Source organism: Ochlerotatus camptorhynchus, unplaced genomic scaffold, assembly GCF_037179485.1.
Source record: "Ochlerotatus camptorhynchus isolate MF236.1 unplaced genomic scaffold, CSIRO-AGI_Acam_v1.1 ptg000023l, whole genome shotgun sequence".
Lineage (NCBI taxonomy): Eukaryota > Metazoa > Arthropoda > Insecta > Diptera > Culicidae > Ochlerotatus > Ochlerotatus camptorhynchus.
This window is the reverse complement of record NW_027040515.1, coordinates 1,319,819-1,337,870: the sequence shown is the minus strand read 5'-3', so window position 1 is coordinate 1,337,870 and position 18,052 is coordinate 1,319,819. Positions and strand designations below refer to the sequence as shown.

General features: G+C 42.4%; 4 protein-coding genes across 5 annotated transcripts in view; 3 read left to right on the top strand and 1 right to left on the bottom strand.

The window, feature by feature from the left end:
* The window catches only part of Rpp25 (ribonuclease P protein subunit Rpp25), a 489,635-nt gene that overhangs the window by 419,732 nt on the left and 51,851 nt on the right, over window positions 1-18,052 (top strand). The window lies entirely within an intron of this gene.
* On the top strand, window positions 14,288-15,609 carry LOC135706303 (uncharacterized). Its single transcript, XM_065227898.1, has 5 exons — window positions 14,288-14,356; window positions 14,421-14,843; window positions 14,915-15,041; window positions 15,107-15,227; window positions 15,290-15,609. The coding sequence occupies exons 1-5, from the start codon at window positions 14,308-14,310 to the stop codon at window positions 15,314-15,316; spliced, it is 747 nt and encodes a 248-aa protein (XP_065083970.1). The 5' UTR covers window positions 14,288-14,307; the 3' UTR covers window positions 15,317-15,609.
* LOC135706534 (uncharacterized) lies at window positions 15,704-16,365 on the top strand. Its single transcript, XM_065228165.1, has 2 exons — window positions 15,704-16,089; window positions 16,149-16,365. Exons 1-2 carry the CDS (start codon window positions 15,770-15,772, stop codon window positions 16,363-16,365), a joined length of 537 nt encoding a protein of 178 aa, XP_065084237.1. The 5' UTR covers window positions 15,704-15,769.
* The window catches only part of Tdc2 (Tyrosine decarboxylase 2), a 28,684-nt gene continuing 27,138 nt past the window's right edge, over window positions 16,507-18,052 (bottom strand). The window contains exons 7-9 of the mRNA XM_065228622.1: window positions 17,375-17,624; window positions 17,225-17,314; window positions 16,507-17,162 (exon numbers count right to left, since the gene is read on the bottom strand). Of these exons, the coding sequence (XP_065084694.1) occupies window positions 16,976-17,162; window positions 17,225-17,314; window positions 17,375-17,624 (527 nt within the window). The 3' untranslated portion in view covers window positions 16,507-16,975. The remainder of the gene's footprint in view (window positions 17,163-17,224; window positions 17,315-17,374; window positions 17,625-18,052) is intronic.

Here is an 18,052-nt window from a genome sequence, read left to right as displayed (position 1 = left end):
ACAGTGTATGTTACAATGATAATTATTTGGTCTTATATAGTTAAAATTGATTGCTTCTTCCAGTACCACTTCAAGCACATGCAATTCCTGAAAAAAGCAACACAGTTTTATGTAGTTATAACATGCGGCAGCTAGTTATAAAATAGTTCGATATTATACCTTGTTTAGACTGCAGCCTTATGACATGTCGTACAGTCGAAATTCGCTGGTTGGGCCACCACCTCGTCCGATTCGTGTCAGCGCTGATCAGGCGAAAGCAGCCGAAAACTACGAAAGCGAACACACGCACAAGATAGAGAGCAAACTTAAAATACAACCGTATCCGAAGGGGTTCGAAACTGAACTCTGAGCCGCCATATAAACCTAACTCTCTCTAATGTACATAATAGAATAATATAATTATTTAAATAGAATATACTGTTTGATTCAAACCCAAATTTCTCAAATATATCTCAATATACTTCTGAGATATTTTGAAGAATGATAGTCGTTCACTTGCGCTTGAAAAAAAAACCGTTCTGAAAATCATGCATTTTTTTCTCCAAATTTCAGGTGATAGGGGAAATGTTGGCTTCGGCAATACCTTAACCTATTGTCGTCAGGGGGGTAAACAACGTCCTTAAGAGCTCAATTTTGACATGTGAATACATTGTGTTTCAGAGCATCTATTGGCCAAATTTGAGTGCTCTAGGACTTTGTTTACCCCCTGACGATAATAGGTTAAGGTATTGCCGAAGTCAACATTTCCCCTATGTATTATTTAAAACTCTAAACATAAAAGTATTGTTCTGAAAAAGATTGGTTGGACCAAATCCGATCGACGAAAAATGATAAAAGTATTCATTTGAACATCGTATATCTCTGTTGGTTGAAATCGTACAGCTTTTGTATCTGCAGCAATTTTTCATTAGATTTCACCTAATACATCTTTGTCGAACGTCAAGCGGCGCCGGTGGGGTAGTGGTAAGCGTGATTACCTCTCACCCCAGCAGGCCTGGGTTCAATCCCAGTCGGCACCGCCGGGATGTTCTGAGGCATAACATCTCTGATCACGTCTTCCTTCGGAAGGGAAGTAAAGCCTTTGGTCCCCGGTTCATGAGTTGATGGATCGATGGATGCGCCATATTTGCAGCAAAAACTTGAAATATACTTATCCATCAAATTATAATCCTAACTAAGTTAAGAAACTTTTTCGAAGACGTCAACTCAATTAGATGCAATGACAATCCTGCTAGATTTCATTCCTGGCATTCGGTTGAGTTGTGAACTACTGTACGACACAATTCAATGTTAAAACTTAAGGTATCCTTCCCTACTATCCCAGTCACCATCAAATTCCATTTGCTTCGGTGACAAGAAAATACCGACCGAGCTGCAGGCAACGAGACAATAGTTTCTACCGGCTAAAGGCCGACTAAAAGTGAATTGGCACGCACAAAAAGACCTGTAATGCGTGATTCAATAAATTTAAAAAATCCATTAATGGTTGCTTTAGATTACTTTTATTAAAACTTTAAAGTTGCAGCTTTACATGGTTACATTTCTCCAGTTCGAACGAAATCTCGAACCTTCCTCTTGATGGAGCCCATCAGCGCCCACATAGTGGAAACGGACACGAATTTCTTCCATTTTGCCTGCATTTACTGGATGTCCTTGACTGCCCCGCCGCTTCGTCGAAGTCGCTGCTTTAAAATTGCCCAGTATTTTTCGATTGGTCGGAATTCCGGGCAATTCGGAGGATTTATTAGCTTGGGGACAAAATCGATCTTGTTGGCAGCATACCACTTCAGAACCAGCTTCGAGTAGTGGCAGCTGGCCAAATCGGGCCAAAAGATGACTTTGCCCCTATGCTTGCCGATGAACGGCAATACACGCTTTTCCAGGCATTCTTCGATGTAAACTTGGGATGTCATCGTTGAGGATGTGACGAATGGTTCCATTTTCAGGCAACAACTGCAGATCACTTGCCAAACTATGGCCTTCTTCCAAACTTGTCGGCAAACACGAACTTGAATCTTCCCGGCACGCGTCCAGTCGCGATGTAAAACTTTTGACCGGCTGCTTAAAATCGAGTTTGACGTATGTTTCGTCATCGATAAAAGTGCAGCCCTTGTGTAAAACACGGTCATACAATTCGGATGTTTACTTGTGTTGTACGACTTGTATCCTACCCTGGCAAGGATGTTCCGCACCGTTTGAAAGTTGGCGTTACACCTTCTGGCCACATCTCGGATAGGAAGACTGGGATTGGCTTTAACGCACCTTGCTGCGCAGCGGACGATCCCTGGTTCCAGCTTTTTCGTAGGTCCGCTGATACCTTTCCACACTCAGAGTTTCCTTGTAGGTTTTGAGCACTAGACAAACTGTTGTTTTCGGCATCTTCAGCACTTTAGCCAGCTTGGAACAAGACCACTCCGGATTTTCCAGGTGTTGGTGCACAATATTTTTTCTTCTTTCGAGTTCCATTTGACGTTATTTCTGAACGCGATCGACTACTTCGATCAAACTTGCACCAGTTGTTCTCTATAGAAGTGTAAACAAACCACTTTTAAAAGATTTTCAATTCCCAACACTAGAGGCGTGCTAGTGGCGTGCGAGGGGCGTACCAATTTTCTTTTGGTCAGCCTTTATATGTGATCGCGTGATCTACACCCATAGGCACAACTGCACCTGCCTGTTGTTTTGACAGCAGCTTGTAGATAAATTCTGTTTGTTCACTCCTTTGGTGGATTTTGGAATTTTGATGGTACTTTTTTTTTCAAATTTATGGTTTTGACGTTTAAATGCCTATTGTGTCGTTTGTATGACCTTTGTGCCGATTTTCAAGCTTTCTGTCAGTTTTATGGTTTGTTTGGCGTTTTGTACAAATACAAAAGACGGCGTTTTAGGGCTTTTTTGCTTTTTTTATGGTTGCCTTTTTGGCTTTGCGTGGCCTTTTTTACAATTTTATGGTTTTATGGCGAGGTTTTCATAATCTTCAATGGTCTTTTCATACTTGTTTGTCGGTTTCAAGTTATTCTGGGTCTTTTCGGCTGAAAACTTCTTTAAGAAGACAATCAACTAACCAACCTTTTGGCGTTTTCTTGGCCGTTTTTTGAAAATTTATGTTTTGTCGTTTAAATGGCTATTTAATGTTTGTAAGGCTTTCATGCCTTTTTCAGGCTTATAATAGTTTTTTTTAACGTTATAATGACTTTTTAGCTTCATGATCGCAGTAAAGGGTGATACGGTCAAAATTTGGTCAATATCAACTTGACGTATTTCTTTCAATTTTGCATTTAAAAAACCTGAACACCCCTCATTTTGAAGGTGTGTGTGTGTAGAATGTTGCTCCTATTTTGATTTTGGAATTCACTCTTCAGTTGTCAAAATGCCGTCCAAGCAAGAAGAGCAGCGTATCAAAATTTTGCTCGCGCATCGCGAAAATCCGAGCTACTCGCACACAAAGTTGGCAAAATCGCTAAACGTTGCCAAATCAACCGTTACAAATGTAATTAAAGTGTTTGGGGAACGTTTGTCGACAGCCAGGAAGTCTGGATCGGGGGGAAATCGAAAACCGGAAGCCGCTGAGACGACAAAGAGAGTTGCCGGTAGTTTCAAGCGAAACCCTAACCTCTCTCTCCGAGATGCCGCAAATAAGCTGGATGTATCGTCTACAACCGTGCATCGAGCCAAAAAACGAGCCGGACTATCGACTTACAAGAAGGTAGTGACTCCAAATCGCGATGATAAACAAAATACGACGGCCAAAGCGCGATCCCGGAGGCTGTACACGACGATGCTGACGAAGTTTGACTGCGTGGTAATGGACGACGAAACCTACGTCAAAGCCGACTACAAGCAGCTTCCGGGACAGGAGTTTTATACGGCAAAAGGAAGGGGAAAGGTAGCAGATGTTTTCAAGCACATGAAACTGTCAAAGTTCGCAAAGAAATATCTGGTTTGGCAAGCCATCTGTACCTGTGGCTTGAAAAGCAGCATTTTCATAGCTTCCGGGACTGTCAACCAAGAAATTTACGTGAAAGAGTGTTTGAATAAACGTCTGCTGCCTTTCCTGAAGAAACACGGTTGTTCCGTACTGTTTTGGCCGGATTTGGCATCTTGCCATTACGGTAAAAAGGCCATGGAGTGGTACGCCGCCAACAACGTGCAGGTGGTTCCCAAGGACAAGAACCCTCCCAATACGCCAGAGCTCCGCCCAATTGAGAAATACTGGGCTATTGTCAAGCGGAACCTAAAGAAGACCAAAAAACTGCTAAGGGCGAGCAGCAGTTCAAGGCAAACTGGCTTTCTGCGGCGAAGAAGGTGGACAAGGTGGCTGTACAAAATCTGATGGCAGGGGTCAAGCGTAAGGCCCGGCAATTCGGATTTGGAAAAGCGGAAGCCTAACTGAATATTTTTCCTGAATTTTATACTAATTGAACTTGAAAAAGAAATTTAATTTGTAAATAAATAAACGATTTCACCGATTTACACGCGTTTTCCCTTGAACAAATTTTGACCGTATCACCCTTTAGGCCGCGCTTGAAAGCTGACGAGTTTTTCTTTTGCTGCGTATTTTTCGTCAGCGAATTAAAAAATTTTGCCTTGAATTTGTAAATTTTTGTGCTGAAATTTAATTTCAAGTGTTCATAAAGTTATCATTTAGTGATATATCGTGTTTTTTCTAGTGTTGAGGCGTCCAGTTTTGAAGCCAAATTAGATTAAACAAAGAGAAGAATATAGCAAGTGAAAAATAGAAACATGCTGTGACAAAAGAAAGAAGCAAGAAAACAAAAGGTCCGCCTTGAGTGCTTCGGTTGATCTTGAGTTTAACCTCCAAAATCTACGTCGCAGTTTCAGTTCAATTGTTTGTTGTCGGTTTAATTGCCTCCCGGGAGCCCGGTTCTCCGAGTTCGGATGCCACACTTTCGGCGCGTAGTTCTATTGAGAGATTCGTCACCGTGGACGAGTTTTAATCCGGTCCGATTGGTGAATTAGACCGGGAAAGTGCTTATAATGTGTCCGTCACGAGTTTTGGTGGTGATGCGGTGGCAGACGTTGCCGTGAATCAGCAAGTTTTCCGCTTGCAAAAGTGTTCGGCTGCTGGTCTCTTGACGGTGTCGGAGAATGCGACTAATCTGAAAAATGCCTCACTCAGGACTTGACGGGGTGTAACTGATGGCCACGAACGGTTCCTAGGGAAAGCACTAGACGCGAAATGGAATTTTGATTAGTTCAATTCGTAAAGACCTGAAAATTTGATCAATTTGAGGCACAAGAGAAAGTAGGTAGATCATCTTGCTCACAAACTTAGGTATAACTTTGTATTGTTGAAGTCCACAGATGTTTTTTTCTTGAAATCAAAACGTCGATTTTTACTATAACCTAAATAATAAATCAGTTTCTGTGGTTTTACCGTTGGGTTCATAAAAGATAAATGATGATGATTATGATGATGACGATATTTTTCTAGCACTCATTGTAGCACGGAAACTAAATCCGATAGCAGTGGGCTCTCCTCACTATTTGATTTGATAAAGCTTAATAACCTTTGATTGTCCTCAATATGTCACTGTTTGAAGGGCCAAAAACGAGAGTAAATTATCTCCTTCCAGCAACATGATCATACAATGGGTAAAAAAAACATGCCGTCAAACAGAAGGATGTGGAGAAGAGCCTGCCATTTTTCCACGAAATGTTAACAACAGGGAGTTCACATCACTCTCCCCATCCAAATCGCTTCAATTGGATACCTCTCACAATACCCAACATGTATAAGAAATAATCAGAGTAAAGTAATATGGTTTCTGTCTCAAGTCATTAAAGTTGCCATCGTCCAATTGGTGCTGGATTATCATGAAAAGTTCCATTAGAATCACAGGCACAAATTTTCTTTTGTATAGTTGCATTCATTAACAAAACATTCCGCATCGAACGTTCGACTGTTTCGGTCTAGTGTTGCTTGCACTCCGTTATCAGTACTAGTTTTTTTTTCAATCCGCTTTCACACTGAGTGGTGTTATAGTATACACAAGTGTAGTGAGCATCGCGGAATTGCATTTGCCGCACAACCGTTCGAGAAAGGAAGCAGTCATTTCCGGCCGAGTCCGGCAGATGAGCTGTTCATCTTTAGCCAACAAATTTCATCGCATCACGCCACTGCAACATCAAGGTCATCGAGTTCACCAGCCGGCGAGCCACCCGGTGCTTTGTTGAAAACACTCGAGGGCAACAATAGAACGATCATCACCATCATCCTCACATCAGTAGATCATCGTCATCAGCCATACTCCGTGCGCTTGTGTGGAGAGTTAAGTAACAAACGGTTATCTTCCGTTCTCCGCAACCTGATTAATCTCCATACAGCGTTAATTAACTTTTCTGACACCTTTTTGTTTTTTTCCTGAAAAAGTTTTCCTTGTTTTTTCTTTTTCACTTCGGTTTTTTTTTTGCTATCTGATTAATCTCCTTATAGTATTGATTAACTTTTCTGACACCTTTTTGTTTTTCCTGAAAAAGTTTTCATTTTTTTTTTCACTTACTGTTTTTTTGCAGTCTTATTAATCTCCCTATAGTGTTGATTAACTTTTCTGGCACATTTTTTTTGCTTTGTTGGATTAAGTATTATTTTCACCGTTATATTTCTGGATAAGTTTTTTTTTCTTATATATTTTTTTTTTCATTATTATTTTATTTTTTTTTTTTTTTGTTTTTTTACGCATATTTTTTTTCTTGTTTATTATGAAATCTGTTGCGGAGGTACTTAAGACCCCGCAATGGATGAAACAAATGATGGCGGGGGTATTTCGCTAGCAGATATCTCCGATGATGAGTCTGTTGATTCTCCATCATTCAAAAATCTGCTTCTCACTGAAGAGAAAATGGATACCTCAGGGGACTCTACTTCGGACCCCAAAACGAGCACTGGAGCTTATCCAAAGGTGATGTCTAAACAACAGCCTCCTGCACCCCCTGCCCCCCTTCTTCACCATCGCCCCCTCGTCCACCTGTTCCCCCTACTCCAACCGTTCCCTTAAAAATTTCTGCGACCCCCCGCCATAAAGCTTACCCAAGCGGCTCAAAAGGTCCGTGGGTTGTTTTTTTCCGGCCCAAACAAAAACCTTTGAATATTCAAAACATTTTTCGGCCGTAACCGATATATTTAAGGTGACGCCAAACAAACTGCGCGTTACCGTTGATGACCTGAAACAGGCAAACCGGATTGTTGCCTATGAGCTTTTTACGATGGAAAATCGAGTCTACATCCCCAGTTGCGACGTAGAAATCGAAGGAGTGGTCACCGAAGCGAGTCTAACTTGCGAAGATTTCCTTAATGCCGAATCCTTCGGTATTTTTAAAAACCGTGCCCTTCCGAAAGTGAAGATTCTGGATTGCATCCAAATGCAATCAGTGTCTCTCATTGGCACGAAAAAAAACGTACTCTCTGTCAGACTCGTTCCGTGTGACCTTTTCAGGATCGGCGCTACCTGACTACGTCTGAATTGGGAAGGTTCGACTGCCTGTACGCTTGTTTGTACCGCGGGTAATGAACTGCTCAAAATGCAAGCAACTTGGTCACACCGCTGACTTCTGCTCCAACAAACCGAGCTGCGATCAATGCGGCGAGCTGCATGCAGATGGTCCTTGCCGGGCTACCCCAAAATGTGTTTACTGCAAGGATACTCTGCATGCTTTGGTTGATTGCCCGAAGTACAAACAGCAGGGAGAAAAACTTAAGCGGTCTTTACAAGCTCGCTCCAAGAGGTCACTTGCAGAACTCTTAAAAAACACCGCTTCATCTTCCCAAACCACCCCAAAAACCAAAACACATACTCCATTTTGCCAGATGATGATCAGGGCTCTGACTCAGAGGTTGGTGAAGGTAGTCCCTTTGTCTTTAAAGGCAACACGAGAAAGCGATTAAAAAAAAACGTCACTCAAAATCCGCGTAAGACCTCTCGTATGGACTCCCAACCTACCTTGACAAATTTAAGAGGTAGCGGAAATGTACCGAAACCCCCACCACCGGGATTTAAATCTTGTAATTTTAACAAGGACTTTCCGCCTCTTCCGGGATCATCTAAAACCCCAGATATCCCAGTTTTTCAGCCAGAAAAACAGCTGAATAATCAGCAAGAACATGATGCCATGTTCACGTTTTCTGGAATTGTGGAGAGCTTCTTCAATATATTCAACGTCTCTGACTCAACTCGGAACATTATTAATTTAGTGCTTCCATTCGTGAAAACTCTTTTGAAGCAACTAGCTTCTAGGTGGTCCTTCCTTGCATCGATCATATCCTTTGATGGATAATTTTCCGAATGAGGTCGGGGATATGATCTCTGTTCTTCAGTGGAACTGTAGAAGTCTTATACCGAAACTTGACACATTCAAATTTTTAGTTCACAACTCACTTTGTGATGCATTTGCTCTTTGTGAAACATGGCTTTCTTCAGACACCGATCTCCCTTTCCACGATTTTAACATTATTCGCCTTGATCGAGCAGATTCGTATGGAGGGGTGCTTCTCGGGATTAATAAGCTCCATTCCTTCCATAGAATCGATCTGCCTTCCGTGACAGGCATTGAAGTTGTCGCATGTCAGGTAAATATTCGATGTAAAAGCCTCAGTATTGTCTCAGTATATCTTCCTCCAAGAACTGCGATTTCTCGCCAAGGTCTCTCAGATATCTGCTCAGCTTTATCTGAGCCTCGGTTGATATTAGGAGATTTTAACTCCCACGGTACAGGCTGGGGGGAACTGTACGACGACAACCGCTCAACCCTGATATACGACCTTTGCGATAACTTCAATATGACAATTCTAAACACTGGGGAAGTAACACGAGTGGCCAAACCTCCAGCAAGAGAAAGTAGATTAGACCTCTCCCTCAGTTCGAGTTCACTATCGTTGGATTGCTCGTAGAAAGTAATTCAAGATCCCTACGGTAGTGACCACTTGCCAATCAAAATTTCTATTACCAATGGTTCATCTTCCACTCGCTCGGTTGACATCGCGTACGACCTCACGAAAAACATCCACTGGCAAAAATTTGCGTCCGCGGTTCTCGGTGGTACTGATTCGGATGAGATACTCCCTCCGCTAGATGAGTACTCCTTTTTATCGCGACTTATCGTTGACTGCGCTCTTCAAGCACAGACGAAACGCGTTCCGGGTGTTTTCGTTCGCAAACGACCTCTCACTCCGTGGTGGGATAAGGATTGCACCGACGCGAACAGCGAGAAGTCCGCCGCGTTTAAACGCTTCCGCAAACACGGTAAGGTCGAGGATTTCGAGCGGTACACCGACCTCGAGAAAACTTTTAAGGGCTTGATTAAAGCCAAAAAACGCGGTTACTGGCGTCGGTTCGTCGATGGTTTGTCGAGAGAGACTTCCATGAGAACACTCTGGAATGTCGGCAGGAGAATGCGCAACGCGTCATCACCGGTCAACGAAGACAAGGAGCACTCAGACAGTTGGATATTCAGCTTCGCGCAGAAAGTTTGCCCGGATTCGGTGTCGGTTCAAACCAACGTTCGTGATAGTCCGTCGGGTAGTAACGAAATATATTCTCCGTTTTCGATGGTGGAATTCTCACTTGCTCTCCTCTCATGTAACAACTCAGCTCCAGGAATGGATAGAATCAAGTTCAACTTGCTCAAAAATCTCCCAGACGTCGCGAAGAGACGCTTGTTGAACTTATTCAATCAATTTCTGGAGCACAACATTGTTCCGGATGATTGGAGGCAAGTAAGAGTTATCGCCATTCGAAAACCCGGTAAACCCGCGTCGGATTATAACTCGTACCGTCCCATCGCGATGTTGTCCTGTATACGGAAATTGTTGGAGAAAATGATTCTTTTTCGTCTAGACAAATGGGTCGAGTCGAATGGTTTACTTTCAGATACGCAATTTGGATTTCGGAGAGGCAAAGGAACGAGCGACTGTCTTGCGTTGCTTTCAACTGAAATTCAACTGGCCTATGCGCAAAAACAGCAAATGGGTTCAGTTTTCTTGGACATTAAGGGGGCTTTTGATTCTGTTTGTATCGATGTCCTTTCGGATAAACTCCACGATAGTGGGCTTTCACCAATTATGAACAACTATTTGAGCAACTTGTTGTCTGAGAAATATATGAGCTTTTCTCATGGAAACTCGACAACTTCACGAATTAGTTACATGGGTCTCCCCCAGGGCTCATGTTTAAGGTTGTCTTGATGAAAATTGCTCGCTAAGGCAGCTTGCAGATGACGGCGTTGTGTCCGTTATAGGGCCAAGTGCACCGGACCTGCAAGGACCATTGCAAGATACCTTAGACAATTTGTCTACTTGGGCTATGAAGCTGGGTATCGAATTCTCTCCGGAGAAAACTGAGTTGGTTGTTTTTTTCTAGGAAGCATCATCCTGCACAGTTACAGCTTCAACTAAAGGGTAGAACAATCACTCAAAGTATATCTTTCAAGTATTTAGGTGTCTGGTACGATTCCAAATGCACATGGGGAAAACATATTGCGTATCTAAAACAAAAATGCCAACAAAGAATCAATTTTCTTCGTACAATTACCGGAACTTGGTGGGGAGCACACCCGGAAGATCTTATCAGGTTGTATCGAACAACCATCTTGTCGGTTCTAGAGTACGGTAGCTTCTGCTTTCAATCCGCGGCGAAAACACATATCTTGAAGCTGCAACGAGTTCAATACCGTTGCCTCCGAATCGCGCTTGGCTGTATGCACTCGACGCATACGATGAGCCTCGAAGTACTCGCGGGTGTTCTCCCACTGACAGATCGTTTCGCTGAGCTGTCTTTCCGGTTCCTCATCCGTTGTGAAGTATTGAATCCTTTGGTAGTAGAACACTTTGAGAAGCTGCTCGACCAAAATCCTCAAACAAGATTCATGAGTTTGTACTATGAGTATATGACGCTGGAGGTTGGTCCTTCTTCATTAATCTCCAATCGTGATTGCTTTCAAGCCTTCTATAGTTCCTCTGTAAATTTTGATCTGACCATGATGCAAGAAATCCATGGAATACCAGATCACCATCGGTCGATGGTTGTTCCCTCAATTTTTGCAATCAAGTACCACCATGTAAGTAACGATAAAAGATTTTTCACAGATGGGTCAACCATAAATGCTTCCACTGGATTTGGTGTATTTAATCAATTTCATAGCGCCTCTTTTAAACTGCAGAAACCATGCTCAGTATACGTTGCGGAACTCGCAGCTATATTTTACGCAGTAGAGCGAATTGTCTCACTACCTTCTGACCATTATTTCATTTTTACGGATAGTCTTAGCTCATTGGAGGCTATTCGTTCAATGAGGCCGATGAAGCACTCCTCGTATTTCCTAAACTGAGTGCTTTATCTAACTGCTCCTATACTATCACCTTAGCTTCGGTCCCATCTCATTGCTCAATTCCGGGTAATGAGAAAGCGGACTCATTGGCTAAGGTGGGCGCTATGGAAGGCGATATTTTTGAGCGACAAATCGCCTTCAACGAATTTTTCTCCATTACTCGCCAGCAAGTCCTCATCAGTTGGCAACAAAAATGGAATGATGGTGAATTGGGAAGATGGTTACATTCTATTCTCCCACAGGTGTCGAACAAACCATGGTTCAAAGGGTTGGACATGAGCCGCGACTTTATACGCGTTATATCAAGGCTTATGTCCAATCACTGCTCGTTAGACTCGCACTTCTATCGAATTGGGCTCTCAGGCAGCAATTTATGTGCGTGTGGCAGTGGTTATCACGATATCGAGCATGTTGTTTGGTCGTGTACCTTGCACCGTGTTGCCAGATCTGAGTTATCCACATCCCTCAGGGCCCGAGGAAAACAACCCGCGATACCCGTTAGAGATGTCTTGGCGAGCCGAGACCTTGACTATTTGAATTTAATTTATGTGTTTTTAAAACGGATAGATTTGAGGATTTAGAAGTTAGTGTCATCTTGTGTTCTCCCAAGTTGTTAGCTACCCATCGGTATACCCCCATGTTTATCTTTTTCATCAGAGTGTCGCCTAGTTCGAGATCAAGAGCACGTTGCTCTCCAAACCTTGTGTTCACAATCCCTACCCTGCCATCCATTTGTTACAATTTGTTACCCCTAACCTCGAGATAGCCGCGAGTAATCGGCCCCCGTTTTACTAACGTTAGTTTTAAGTAATTCTGTTATCTAAACAATGAATATCGGCTCCGCAAAGCTACAGCAAATGAGCCTGGAAAAATAAACGAATTATTAAAAAAAAAATTAACAAAACAAAAAAGCATAAATTCTACAAAAAAAAATACAAAACGTTAATTAAAAGTAATTACCCGAAAAAGGAAGCTGACACCATTTTGAAGATCTTTTATTATGATCTACGGAAGCCATGCGATTTTTCAGTGGCCTTATTGCACCATAGTAAACATCCTTAATAATTAAACATCCATCTTGAAAATGAACGAGAAACATTTGAAATTACGGTTATGTTAAATTATTGGAAGATAAAAGTGTGATGAGTTGGAGGGGCTGACAAAATCAATGACTGTATAACCTAAATAAATCAATTTCTGGGTTTATACCGCTGGGTTTATAAAAGATAAATAGACATAAAATTAACGTTCTGTCCAACACCAATGAAATGTAGCTGAAAAACCAACCTTTGGTTGATCGAAGGTGTGAAGTTCTCGGAAGAATTCCTATCCAAAACTAACGAATGGTTCTATGCTAATCAAACTTAAACGCTGTCCAGACTGGAGAGTTATAACATGTTATAACGGTTGTCAAATAATTGCAACACAGAAACCACCATCAAGATAGCGCTATAACATGTTATAACTCTGTAGTCTGAACGTACTATAAATGAAAAATCCACACATTTAGCAGTCATTTGAAGCACGTTCACAGATTCGTCAGAACGTGTATGATCAAGGAACTCTATATGCACCCATCCTTAAATTCAATGCATCACGGATGCACGAAGAGTCAAAGGCTTTTATCGCAACATAGCCGAAAGATTTCGTCATATTGTTCAATCTTTTCGCTGCCTACTTCGATGAACCTACCTTCTGTCAGACTGGTGCTACCTTAATTAGCAGGTGGTTCGCTTGAGTCGCGATCAGCAAAAATCGTTTTTTTTTTCTCTTTGCTTTATCCATCTGCTTCCTCCACTTTCATTCATCAATGCTCGCCCGAAAGACATGAATGAATTGAGTCCACACTGGCAAGCACGCATACACTTACATGATCGGTGGTGAAATGGGCTCGCAGCGATCCTTGAAATTGGCGAGTGATGCGAGCATAATCACGTATTTTGGAAGTGAATCACTACTAGAAGGAAACAGATCACCGAGTGACCCGGACAAGTGCCGGCGTCGACCGCTTAGCAACTGTTGCCATGCCACGCTTTAGGAAGGGGCGCACTCTTTTTCGAATCTTTCCTACATCCAGTTTCGCGCAAGATTCCGCGTGATTCACCGTGACAGTGCGAATTTCAACTACAGCACGCATTGAATGTTCAGGGTTTTCTCTGCGCTTCATGGTTTTATTATTACCACTGTTTACATCACATCTTGTTCAATGACCTAATAATTGACAAACCTCCTGTTGCCAACCTAGGGGCGGGACAACTTGGGACAAGGCAAGGGTCAATATATCAAAATATTTTTTGATATTTATCCTTACTTAGAATAGCCTTAAAAACGAACAAACATTCTTCAGTTCAAAAAGCTATATCTTTTACATGTATTAATTTTTGAAAATGCTATTGAAGAATCAAAGTGACGATTGACTCACAAATGGCGAGAGGGTGAAAATGGTAATAATGTTTTGATATCTGTCAATTCGCATGATTTTTTTTTGTACATCATTTTTGTAATTGCGGATCCTAAAACTAGGTGTCGCATGACCAGTTTTGGCTTTGCTTAGATTCGCCAATAGTTTTTAAAATTATTTAAAGATACTTGTTGTCTTGCCCCTTTCTGCCAACCCAGATCAACCGGGACATCCATGTGAGATTTTTTTTTTTTCTAGGAAGCGATCAATCTCACTGCCTGCCATGACGACGACGAGCCTTCTTTGATTTTTCGGGTGAAGAAACTTGGTGGATTTTACTCATATGATAGGAATTCATCTGCTCATACATAGAGGGCACTTTGCAAGCGAACAGCTGACCTTTTGCACTTTTGCATTATCACTATCACGTGCAGATTTTGTGTGGAGATAATTGTATTTACAAAGTGTAATAATATAATCAATAGACTTCGTCCGGTAGTAAACACCAACATCCGATCAGTTTTGAATGATCCGTGGAATAGATTAGAGCAAAGTTCCCTAGAATGATGTACTATCATCTTGCAACAGTCATATTTGCCCTGTTGGCAGTTGGTATGTAGTATTTTGTTCATATTTGATCCATTTCCATACATTTAATTTAAAACAATCACCTAAGGCAACGGCAAGCCTGCCTCGGATGACTCAAGTGAGCAAAACACTTCGGAAGAACGGGGAGCCATTGGACGATTGAAACAGCACTTTGAAGATGCTTGCACACGAAACAGCAACTCTAGTGTCACCTATGCCGACGTCATCGAAGCCGTTTCCGAGACCACCGTTTGTTTTGGATTCAAACTAGATTTTGGAGAATTCCTCTCAGGCTGGAGACACCTCAACGATGAAAATCGTGAGGAGTTTTTTACGAAATATTGTCCGCTGGTTAAAAACACAACGCTGCAATGTTTAGAACCGGTGGAGGAGCTCAGCAAGCTGTGCCTGAATCCGGGAGCTCAGCGTGTCGAGGCTCCGGATTTTCCCATGTACCTATTGCCCCAGGTGGTGGATTTGGTGTGCGAAGATAATGGTGCAATTTTTTTCGGTAGATGATTTGCATTGTGTTTGCTTTGCTGTTGGGGGTTATAATGTGCATATATTTTTTTCTGTTTGCAGCTAGTAGTGCCGAAAGGCCATTTGACTGCTTTGAGAATTACTTCGGCTACATTCAACGGTGCATGAAGAACTTTGTCAGCGAGACAAGCGCCAAAAGTCGAGGGGATTATGGTGAACCTGAGTGCAGGTACATTTCGGGTAATGTCTTGGGAAAACAGTTTTACTACAAGACGTGCTTTTTTGTTATTTAAGAGTTCTGGAAAAATCACGGGAATGTGTGAGAAGTAATTTGGAAGACTGCGGAAGCTTGGAACTGATACGGATGTTTGACGTGCCGTATAAGGCAATCGTCAGGGAGACAGAGTGCAGAAATGTAGGTTATAAGATCTTTTTTTTATTTTTTTATTTGACATCCAATTTTACTTTTCCTTTCAGTTCTTACGTATTCCTGATAACAATTGAAAATCTATGCAATATTGTGATGAAATAAATATATTTTTGCCGTTATTTTTCTTCTATTTGGTTGGTAAAATCGAATTGTATTACTGTAACATTCCTCGTTTACCGATTATTATTTTTCGGTAAAACATTACCGAACAAAGCTTAGTATGTAGAGTATCATTCATTTATAGAACAATACAATGTTAATCTATCCTAGGAGCTATTCACGATCAACATGGGCGTGGATCATACCGAAAATCACCTCCTTCGTCCATCTCTTCGCTTTTGGCTGCCACTGAACTTTTGCCAAATTTAGCGCCAAGTTAACATGACCTAATAACCGCGTTATCAGTCGGTAGCCGATATGGGCTGAAAATATTCAGAAATTTACTCCAAAATTGTAATCGCTTCCAGTTGTGCACGTCCGCACGTCCGAGCATCGTCGTAATCTAGTAGTCACCTTATTCCACCGTGATGAAACCGATTTCTCAACGCTTACTATGGCTGTTCGTGGTGGCAGTAGTGGTATCCACCACAGCCGATGCCAAAGTAGGCCGAGCCGATTCGACCAGCACCGAAGACAGCGAACCCCAGCTGGATCCACTGGAGTTCTCCTATCTAACGCTATGGAAGTACACGTTAGCCGAGTGTGACAAGAAAGGAGTGAATGGATCGATCATTACCCATTCCTGGATCGGGGTCCGAAGTTGCCTCCGCAGCAAGCTGGATGTGATTGCATTCAACATGGATTCAATGCGATTGGACGTCGACAACCAGCAGGCGATTCTGGAGAAGTTGTTCTTGGGTGGTTTGTGTAAGCCATTAATGGTCATGGCGTTGCTTTGCTTTACAGGCACTGTCCGAATCTGCGACATGCAAAAGGTTGCTTCGAACCATTCATGAAGAATGTAAAGTCGTGTGTTCAAGAGGACGACTACGAGATTTTCGAAGCTATGCGAGACTGGATCACGGGGGTTTTGGAGCACATTTGTGAGGATAATGGGGCGCGCATTAGTAAGATCATTCGAAACCGTCAAGTCAACCACGATCTTACGCATGTTTTCTTCTAGAATACTCGGTATTCGCTGCAGCTGGTCAGATTTTCTACGATAACTTTATCCATATAACCTCCTGTGCCGTGCCGCCCCCACCGCCATCAATTAAATCCAAATAAATCTAAATTGGTTTTCAACCCCCTGTCAAACGTTCATTCAAGCTATCGAAAGAGAAACATTCCTCGCATAGCATTCGGCACTCGATTATTCCGACGAATTATATAAACAGTTGGTTGGACATGGATGTGAAGTACATGAAAAGAGTCCATTTCCCTTTTTGCAGCTCTTCTAAAGATGCTAAACGATTTCAATCTACGACATTTGTTTATTTACTGTTTTGTGTGTTTGTGTACATTTTCAGCGAACGGGTAGAGAGACTGAAGGTGTTGTTAGGCATAAATATTGTAATATACTTCCAACAATGTGCTAAATTTAGGACGCCATCACGCCCCTTAATAATAGTGCCTCCTCGAGTTCCTCAATTTCTATTTTTGCAGTTTATAATTAGATTCTGATCGGACTAATAATTGGGTTGGGATTCCATAGCAGCGTCGGGGAAGGGCGGGAGATCATTCACATTTGACTACGGTTGAGTTAGCTCTGGTCCCTCTTTGGGGCGCGAGAATTACTTGGCGGCATTGGGCTGAGGACTGGGCGATGTGCCACGTCTTCGCACCATGATCGGTGATCGTTTCGGAGACTTTGCCAGGGTGATCCCATTTTCACCCTCAGGTGATGGAGATGATCCACCACCGGTGGCCGAGTTACGACGGGATGCAGTCAACCGAACCATGGTGTCCAGATGACGGAATCTGAAATTGACAATCAAGTTTAGAAGCTAGAAGTTATCGACACTCCGCCAGTTATAGTATACCTCAGCGGCATATCATTCTTGGGTCCGTCTTCGGAATTGGCAAACAGGAATGCCAATGGCCAACTGATCCAGGAAGCCGAACCGGGAGTCCTAGAACACAAACGATCATTAGATAATCCATATAGTGGGATTATTAGGAGAAGTACAAACTTTGGGGACTGCACGGTGACGACCGTTCCGTCAGTGGACGGGGACGCCACCTCCGAAGAAATCCGGGGCGTTTGCGCCTTGTTGATAGCTGGATTGTAGATCTTCGGATCGCTGACCATGCGGACGAAGAACGATCGCTTCTGGGCCAAGGTGTGCGTCTTGCGGCGATCGACGATCTCCGTTACCTCGTCGGCTTGTTCCTTTTCAAGGATCTCCGCTGCAAAATCGGTTATGACGTCCCAGGCGTAATCTGCGGTTATGAGAGATGGTGTTGAAATTAGATTCCCAAACTTTACAGCTCTGTCCAACAAGTTCGAGTTTTTAGTTTGTTGATTTAAAAATTTAGATATCTCAATAGGGCAATGTGAGTTTTTGACCCTGGTTTTCCTGTAATTAGCCCTATTTTAAATTTTACATTTGTTCATTCCTTACTAAATTTATTTCGACACAAAGTTTGCCATATCGGATACCAGAGAAAACCACGAAAATTTATTTCATTTATGATTTCGGTCTTAGGGCCGAAAACTGGAGCACTAGTGTCAAAACTGGCTTACTTACCCTAGCTTCTAGATTAAATTAACCGAACTTTCCATGAAGTCGAAAACCGCTCAGGAAATCTTTTCGAAAAATGTCGCCCACATCTCTCAACCCTTATGTACGTGACGGAGTACTCTGACA